This window comes from Andrographis paniculata, unplaced genomic scaffold (genome assembly GCF_009805555.1).
Source record: "Andrographis paniculata isolate CXL003 unplaced genomic scaffold, ASM980555v1 Contig50END, whole genome shotgun sequence".
Taxonomy (NCBI): Eukaryota; Viridiplantae; Streptophyta; class Magnoliopsida; order Lamiales; family Acanthaceae; genus Andrographis; species Andrographis paniculata.
In genome coordinates this window covers 1,045,687-1,054,890 of record NW_026137585.1, presented here as the reverse complement: position 1 = coordinate 1,054,890, position 9,204 = coordinate 1,045,687, and the positions used below count along the sequence as shown (strand labels likewise).

Genomic DNA, 9,204 nt, shown 5'->3' with positions numbered 1-9,204 from the left:
ATCGTATATTTCTTATAAGCGCAATCACTACTATTTACATCTTACTAACAAAATATATAGTCAAAAATAAATTTCAAGCTCATTATATTCATGAATACAAAAGAAGTGCACATAATCAAAATCTCAAAAAAAAAAAAAAAGTGGTCGATCGCATTGAAACGATGCGATCGGAGAAGTTATTCCAACCGTCGATCCAATCGAACATATATATATATGTGTATGTATGTATCTATGTATTCATCGGAATCGATCAATGGGAAACCCCATTTTGATTCCCGAGTCTCTGAAACTCACACTCTATCGTTCGAGCAATTTTCAGGTCCTCCGGGTCGGGTTCCGGAACATTGACATGGAACGAGGCGTGTCTCACCGGCGCAACTGGCTCGACCCGGGCTGCCTGCTCCTTAACATAAGCGTACATTTCCCGATGGAACGGGTGGTCTAGTGAGAAACAATCGCTCTCCGTTCCGTCCCGGGAATTACGGGACGAGCCCGACCCATCTCTACGGCAGAAATGCGGGAGCGAGTCGAAGTCCATGATCTACGAAAGCAAGCATTAGTTGCATGGATAAACAGCCAGATCAAAGGAATATAATTTGTAAAATTTAAATTTATAGAACAAACACAAAAGGAATCGAAAACATATTTCCAAAAAAATGAAGTAAACTCAGGTCCTGTTTCGTTGGTTAAAATAATTCCGTCAAATTTATCGGTTTCATTTCGCAATATAATAGATTTTAATTCGACATTTTAAATACTCTTGGGTTGTGTATGTTTAGAGTTTTTATAAGATTTTAAGTTTTCATTTTCTATAATATAATGAACATCAATTCTACTTATTTTTTTACACCTATTTATATCACATTAAACAATTAAACAAAATCAAAATTTTACTAGCTCCCAAACAAACACACCCTTTAATACTATATCAATCCAAATACTTCTTAAAACAAGAATATTGAATTTAAATTACAAAATATTTCAAATCCGAGGTAATTAAAATCCATTTAAACAAAAATCCACCTTCAAATCCAAATCTATTCAACCAAACGGGCTTAAAGAAATTTTCAAAATCGGAAGTTCCAAAAGTCTGAATTTCAAAAAATAGGATAACCATTTAACTGGTGTTAAGAAAAAATCAAGACAAATTTTTTTTGAGTCGAAAAACGAAAAAAAAAATAAAAAAAATAGTACCTTTAACAACTCATCTCTTCCCGATCCCGACAAAACTTGCACCTTTTTCTTTGTTCTTTCTTGCAAAAGAGGCCTAACAACCTGCAAAGTATAAACCTTAAAACGGACATAAACGACAGTATCATATAAAGACGCTAAGTCGCTAAGTAATGAGCAAACCTTCCAACACGCGGAGAATATATACGGGGCGTTGACAATGTAATAAGTCTCCGTCTTCTCGGGATAGTTGAGGTCATCAACTGTGGATATTGCCGACAGCAACTGCATTCAGACAAGGCGCCTCCTTAAAATATCAAAACTTATCACAGAGCAAACACACTTAACGACATACCTTCATTTGATTCAATGCAGATATCTTCAAACCAGTCATGTCGAGAATCTTTATGCACGTGTTGATATACCGACCGAATTTCTTCGTCGCAGAAGGCTACAACATCGATCGGACCAATGTGCGAGTGACGCGAAAACTAAAGCTAATGTCTGTCTTAAAAAATCAATGTATGAAAACTCACCATAATCACGCGATCTCTGTATTCGTTCATCTGGATGTGCGATTGAATGTAGTAGTTCATCTGAAATCAGGATCGAAATAAATTCATACATATATATAAGCATTTTACAACACATACATACACAAATAATTCCTACCGATGCTTTGTCGTACGTACTGCGACCGACGCCAACGGCAAAAACGGGGAGTCCCTACAAAGATTTATCATAGTGTCGAGAGAAAAATCGTCGAAATACTAAAATGCGATTCGATTTTTAAAAATGACAATCGGAAGTACGTCTTTCGAGTATCCAGACATTCCCGTAAGCTGAGAATCCCGTATCGCGCGGTACAGATCGCTAGGATTAATCGGTTTCTGCAAAGCAGCTTCAAATTATTGCAAGAATCGACAAGATGTGTTTAAAAATACATATACATACCGTAAGTATATGATCAATTCCGTTTTGTAATCTCCAGTTTAAAGAGTCGATCAGCTGAAAGATTCATAATACAAATCGAGACGTCAAAGAAGCAACGACACGAGAAACAAAACGAGTTCGGAGACGAACCATTTTATGCGCATTCGCAACATTTCCGTCTCTTGCTTTAAGAAACCTCACCAAATTCTCCCTCGGATGCCCGTCGTGCATTTTCTACAAACAATTTCGTGAAAAAAGAAGAATCGAATTTAATTATTGTCCGAATCCGATCCTTCGATCCCATCCACCAATTTCATAATAATCCAAGAATCACACATTTTCCACAACCCAAATATGTGTTAGGATCGGGACTATTTGCAAACCTTCTTCCCTATACTGTCAAATCAATCATCTATTTTTTTCATTTAATAGTATATTATATAACAAAGCAAATTTTTGTTGTGAGTCCTAAATCCAGAAACCAAATTGAAACCTAATCCAAACACACCCCAAATGTCGGGTGCTCGATGTATATATTTTCTACAAACGATTTCACGAGAAAGGGGTAAAATCTTAACTATTGTCCGAATCCAATCCCTCGATCTCATCCGTCGATTTCATAATAATCCAAGAATCCTACATTCCGATGACCAAAATTCGGGGGCCCTCGGACTCCCATTGTGTATTTTCTACACGCTATTACAAGATAAAATCTAACTACTGTCCGAATCCGAACCCTCAATCCCATCCCTTGATTTCATAACAATTAAAGAAAAATGTGACAATCGAAAAGAGTGCCAATAGTAAATAAATAAGTAAAATCGAAAAATTATATGAATCTTCATGGATCAGTGTAAAGGCTATTCGATCAATTCCTCGTTATATGATTCGAAACAAATGCAAATCGAGAAGAACACCAAATTCACATCTAATCATGATTCGGACAACCAAATCGATGCCTAATTTTTACAGCTCAAAATAGACTAACTTAGCTATTTTTCGAAAAGTCCTATTACAAACATTCCCTAAAAGATCGAAATTAGGGCTCCAAGTAGCAATTTGACTTCACAATTGACTTATCCAAAACACAGGAATGTCAACAAACAATCGACGAACAAAGACAAGATATCAAATCCGTGTCCAGATCAAACTCCAATTATTACACGAAATCAATATATAAAATAAATAAATAAAAACGAACCTGGAAAGTATCCTTCAGTGGCTCATCAGCTGCAACAGAAAGAACAACAGAATAAAATAAAAATCAGTATCTCGCAGACGGCAGATCCAACGGCCAGGAAGAGACGAGAAGAAGCAATCGGACGATTAGAAAGTAAAATCGAGACTCTGACCTTTCTCCATTAGGGTTTGAAACTGTTTAATCATCTCCTCAGTAATGATCACCATCTCTTCTTCTTCTTCTTCTTTCTTCCTCGAATCTCAGACAACAATTCAGGCCTCTTTTCCCCTAAATTTCAAGCTGTGTCTGAATGAGCTACAGCATCGGGTTTCTTTAGATCTTTAAAAACGAAAAAGAAAAGAAACAGGAGGATAGGCGACTGAAAATGACGAGGATTGATGGATTGTAAGCTGGAGTTAAAAATCCCCACCGCCACCGCCACATGAATTATTACAGCGATCTGATTCCACATTGGGATATTTCCTGAGTGTGGTTTCTTACAGCCATTTTTTTGCTGTTTCCGAGAATGTGCGACTGTTGCCCGAAAGGAACGGTCGTCAGAGAGACTGTCGTGCGTGTTGTGTTGTATATATATATATATATATATACATACACACACAGACACGCCCGTTAGCTACATCTAATATTTATGGTTTATATAATATTTGATTAAAAAATAGTACTACTAATTGTCTCCGTTCTTTCCAGATTACTTTAGATATAAATTTCAAGAATTTAGAGTATATTTTATTTCATAGGTTTGAAAATATATATATATATATGAATTTAATATTAAAATAATGTATATAAATGTTTTATGATATAAAAAAAATTAAATAAATACTCTCTCCGATCAAAAAATATAGTCCTATTGTGTTGGGTACCAGATTAAGGAATATTAATATTAAATGTAAGGATAAATGATATTTTTGCCCTTGTGAGTATATTAGTGTAAAAGTAGCGACAATTGTGCAATAATAATGAAAAAGTATGAATTATTTTATGGTAATATAATTATTTATGGAAATGAGACTATTGTTTTGAAACGGACAAAAGTGATAAACAAGACTATTGTATTTGGACGGAGGGAGTATAATAAATAAATAATTATATATTAATAAATTAATTATAAATTAAAATTAATAACTTAATAAATTATAAATTTTAAAATATATTTAAAATATATAATCATATTTCTTAAAAGAACAAAGAAAATGAGATGGAATGAAATAAAAACAATTGAGGAAAAAAAATGGAATGGAGAAACTGTGATATTAAAAAAATGGAATGGAATATTATTAATAAAAAATGCCTGAAAGTCAGAAACTATTAAAAAATTGGAAATTTTATCAACTTTTGGTATATTATAATTTTTAATAAAAATATTATTTAAATAAAAATTTAAATATAGTAATATGTTATTTTAAATCAATTTGTAGTGAAAATAAAACCAACCTTTTAATGCATACCTTTAAATGCTTGTCTAAATACACGCCATAATTGTGCCACAAATTACGCCGTTCATTTTAGGGCTTCTCAATATTATTCATTTACTTAGACTGTATATATATATTAAAAAAATTAAAAAATTGATATTATTATAAATATTTTAAAATGTATAATATAAATATCTATTTTATACTTTTTTTTCTCTCTTTCAATTCGCACATCTTTATTTTTATTATAGTATAACTTATATATTTTATTAATTATTAAAATAAAGTAAGATGTTACCAAGGATCTTGTTTCAAAAGATCAAAGTTTAAATTCGAGCGTCAGATCACCGATCACACATGATTCGTCTAGTGTGTCTTTTTCGTCAAGTCTGATTTGCAGAATATTATATTCGACCGGAAATTTATCCAGTACACACTTTCAAATAACGGCTGCGGATTTCCACCTCGTATAAAAAAAAAAAAATTAATCTTAAAAATCAACAGCATTCGAAGAAAATAAAAATAAAAATAAAATCAATATTCAACCACTTAAGCTGCACACTCTGGGCAAATAGAACCTAAACTAACTAATATATATATATATATATATATTATATTACAATAGAAGATAAATTCAGCAAATATAATAATTATTTAATACAATAACTTGATAATAGATATTTAATATATTTATTTATACATTAAAAATTTGGCAAGTAAATACAATGTTGAAAAACTGTCTATTTTTTCCAAAACTTTTTAAATGGCAAGTGGAATTAAAATCAAATAACTATAAGCCATGTGAGCAATTATTAAAGTTTGAAATGGTGTGACTCAAATAAATAAATATATAAATAATACTAATAAAGGAAAATGACAACCCATCTTATAATCTCTTTAATAAATAGATAAATATATATAGATTAAAACCTCCCATTTTTTTTTTATAGAAATTAATTTATATTAATACTATATAGTATTATTTGCTTATATTACATAATATATTTTTTTTAAAACTATTATTCCATCAACAGCCAAACATAACATTTTATTTTTGTTTTAAGGGTGCGTTTGTTTGAGTGTTTGGATTTTGAGTTGGGATTTGAACAGTAAAAATTTTGAATTTGAATAGTTATACGATATGATGTAAATAGGTGTTGATGTGATATTTTGAATGTAAAAATAGGTGTTTGATTTGATGTTTTTTGGGAAAAAAATAAGTTGAAATAATTATTGTATATGAGCAATAAAATAAATTATTGTATATTTTTGCCTTGGGATGTCTTGGGTTTTGATTTTAAATTAAAATTTTAATCTAAAAGTTTATTCACTTAAATCATTTCACAAAATAAACACACCCTAAAATATATATTCCCTCGCCCCATTAAAATGTTATAATTTTTTATTTTTGTTTGTCTCAAAATAAGATTATTATTTCATAATTTAGTAATTATATTACCTATTTAAAGTATTATTTTAATTTATATTATATTACACAAATATAATTATTTTTATATTACTCCGTATTAATAGAGGTATTTTTATTTTTTATTATAATTTAATATAACACTAATATTTAAATATTTAGGTGCAAAAGAGAAACGATTAGCTTTCTGCGACACAGAAAGATAATTGAGCGTCTTGTTAAAAATAAAAAAAAAAATAAAATCGCAGACATTGATTTTAATTTTAAAAGTAACTGAAAAAACATGAAAATTAAAAAACAAAGACACTGTTAAATGTGTTGACTTACCAATATTTTTTTTTACCGGGGTCAATGTATCATTTAAAGAAAGATATATTATATTTAATTATAATATAATATTTAATTATAATATAGTACTTTCTTCATTCCATATATTATGTTAAAAAAATAATTACACACTTTAATTTTATTTTAAATTTTTAAATTTTATTTTATTTTTTAATTTTAATTAAACTAATTAGTTATCTTAATTTTAATTTAAAATTATTTATATTATATGATAATTATTTTCACTAATATATTTTTAATTATCTATTAATTACACTCCTCCTAAAATACCGACCGTGTCTAGTAATTTGTTGCATAAAATCTTTTTATTTTACACAAAAAACGTAACAAACAATTTAAATTTGATGTTTGTTACTGTATTGCTTTCTTTAATACGGTAACTGAATTCATTAACTCCTTTTTCAACTCAGTTTCTTCTTCCTCAAATCCAAGTTTCCGATTAGGTTTCCAACAATTTACTTCTATGGCGGAATCCTCGTGGTCGTGGAATGAGAATAAGCAATTCGAGGACGCACTCTCTGAGGTTTCCGACAGAGGCTCCGAACGGTGGGGGAAAATCGCCGCGAAAGTGCAGACGAAGTCGCCGGAGGAGATCGTCATGCACCACCTCAGGCTGGTGGAAGATTTGATCGCGATCGACGCCGGACTTATTGAGTTTCCGCAGTATAGAGACGAGGAGGCGTTCGAGTTGCGATCGTCGGGCGACGCGGCGGCGCAGCCGCGGAAGGCCGCCAAAGCCTGGACCGACGATGAACACAAGTACGCAATCATATCTCTCTTTTTTTTTCTATTTATTTATTTATTATTATTAAATTGGCAAGGTTACTTGTAATCACTTATGACTTTGAAAGGAATTCATCATTCTTATTTGATTTAAAATTCGTGCTTTTTTAAAATATTGTAAATTTTTTTTTTATTATTTTGAAATATTTTAAAAAATAAGAAGAGATTCATATAATTTTTAAGAGATTCTATTCTTATATTTATAAAAATATAAGAAATTTTTCATATAATTTTTAAAGGTTTGTTTGTTTAGTGTTTTGATTTTAAATTTTTATTTTCAGTAAAGTATAAAAAATTGTGTCAAAATTATACGTTTAAATTTTTACGAGAGAATAATATATATATATATATATCTTAGAAATAGCATCAAAAAAAAAAAAAAATTTGTGTGAACGAGGTAGTTTGTATGATATTTTTCTAAAATAAAAATTGACTACAAATTGATTATAAGTAATTTTGCTTTATTAAATCATCATTTTATATTTTTGACAGATGTTTTAGAAATTTTAAAATTTATTTCCTTTGATTTAAAAAATAAAAAATAAAATTCATTGTACTATTTTTGTATTTTAGAAGTGTTTTTTGAATTTATTATTATGTTTGAATTAAACGACGATACACTATTAGGATGATTTTAATAAGATGATATCCTCTTTTTTAAAAATATTAATATTATATTATGATATAATAGGAGTGATAAAGAAAGAAGAGTAATATATTTAATTAAAATGAATTGAATTGTTTTTAAAAGAATGGAGTATTTTAATAAAAATAGAATAAGGTGATTTGAGATTGTTTGGTTTGTTATGTCTGACTTTAGTTTAATTTAATTTAATTATTTCATTTAGTAAGTTTAGAAATAATACTATATGTAAATTAATATTAACTATATTTAATAATGTAATGTTCGATAATTTCAGTTTATTTTTGGATGGACTGAAAAAATATGGAAAAGGTGATTGGAAAAGCATATCAAGGCTAGCCGTTAAAACGAGAAGCCCGGCACAGGTAGCGAGCCATGCCCAAAAATACTTTGAGCGCCAAGAAAAGTTGGATCAAGACAAGAAGAGGCGGAGCATATTCGATAAATCCATCCAAAGTTGATTAATTAGTTTAGTCCAAAAAACCTTTAATATGTAAATAGTTTTTTAGTTGTGTTTCTTTGAGACTTTCGGGTGTGTTTGTTTAGTGGATTGGATTTTAAATTTACTATTCATTTTATTTTTTTTCCTAAAAATATCATATTAAATATCTATTTTTTTAATATTAAACTAAAAATTAATTTTACATTCAAAACATCACATCAATACCTATTTATATCACATTATACAACTATTCAAATTCAAAATTTTTATTATTCAAATCTCGATTCAAAACCCAAACTCCCAAACAAACACACCTCTTGCTATAAGAATTTTGAGGGTAAGGATTTAATTTGAAATTGAATTATTTATCTTTTAATTCGATTTTTCTATGAGGCAATAGATTGAAAATATATCACCAATTCATAATTGATGTTTTTGAAATACTCTATTTGTCTTGATTTTGTATTTGGAATGTTCAACAATTATTATTATTTAAAACAAAAAATTTATATACGGAATTGACTTTTTTTTTTTCATACACAAATAAAATGCAAATTTGTAGATTCATAACAAAAAAAAAAAACTAATAACCTAAAAAATGTGTAAATATTAATTAGGATATTAAAAAATGAATTGAGGAAGTATAAAATATTTTATATTGAATTTTTTGAATTTAGAAGTACATTATATTGCATGACCGTAAAAAAGAGAATATTATCTTTTTATTTGTTTCTTTTGTACAATGTTTTTAATATATTTATTTTAAAAAATTAATATATCACACATTTTTATTATTTTTATATTTTATAGTATATAATTATGTTTTATTATTTTCATGTTTTA

At 28.8% G+C, this 9,204-nt stretch overlaps 2 protein-coding genes across 3 annotated transcripts; one reads left to right on the top strand and one right to left on the bottom strand.

Moving 5' to 3' along the window:
- Positions 1–33: 33 nt before the first annotated feature.
- Positions 34–3,856, bottom strand: LOC127253430 (phosphatidylinositol/phosphatidylcholine transfer protein SFH2-like). Its single transcript, XM_051278033.1, has 11 exons — positions 3,456–3,856; positions 3,305–3,333; positions 2,254–2,337; positions 2,125–2,178; positions 1,983–2,060; positions 1,843–1,896; positions 1,707–1,766; positions 1,526–1,621; positions 1,354–1,455; positions 1,195–1,275; positions 34–541 (listed from the first exon to the last, which is right to left on the bottom strand). Exons 1-11 carry the CDS (start codon positions 3,508–3,510, stop codon positions 251–253), a joined length of 984 nt encoding a protein of 327 aa, XP_051133990.1. The 5' UTR covers positions 3,511–3,856; the 3' UTR covers positions 34–250.
- Positions 3,857–6,909: 3,053 nt separating this feature from the next.
- LOC127253415 (transcription factor SRM1-like) lies at positions 6,910–8,459 on the top strand. 2 transcript variants are annotated; one of them, XM_051277999.1, is made up of 2 exons: positions 6,910–7,252; positions 8,197–8,459. In XM_051277999.1, the coding sequence occupies exons 1-2, from the start codon at positions 6,957–6,959 to the stop codon at positions 8,378–8,380; spliced, it is 480 nt and encodes a 159-aa protein (XP_051133956.1). In that variant the 5' UTR covers positions 6,910–6,956; the 3' UTR covers positions 8,381–8,459. The 2 variants fall into 2 exon arrangements, with proteins under 2 accessions (XP_051133956.1, XP_051133957.1); XM_051278000.1 differs by having other exon boundaries at positions 8,232–8,292.
- Positions 8,460–9,204: the final 745 nt, after the last annotated feature.

Bases quoted from the DNA above. Each gene is read 5' to 3' on its own strand.
- LOC127253430 (XM_051278033.1), bottom strand. From the start codon at position 3,510: ATGGTGATCATTACTGAGGAGATGATTAAACAGTTTCAAACCCTAATG. The intron at 1,622-1,706 runs GTGAGTTTTCAT...TCGATGTTGTAG, and splicing joins ACAGAGATCGCGTGATTATG to CCTTCTGCGACGAAGAAATT. The intron at 1,276-1,353 runs GTTTGCTCATTA...TATACTTTGCAG, and splicing joins TATTCTCCGCGTGTTGGAAG to GTTGTTAGGCCTCTTTTGCA.
- LOC127253415 (XM_051277999.1), top strand. From the start codon at position 6,957: ATGGCGGAATCCTCGTGGTCGTGGAATGAGAATAAGCAATTCGAGGAC. The intron at 7,253-8,196 runs GTACGCAATCAT...CGATAATTTCAG, and splicing joins TGGACCGACGATGAACACAA to TTTATTTTTGGATGGACTGA.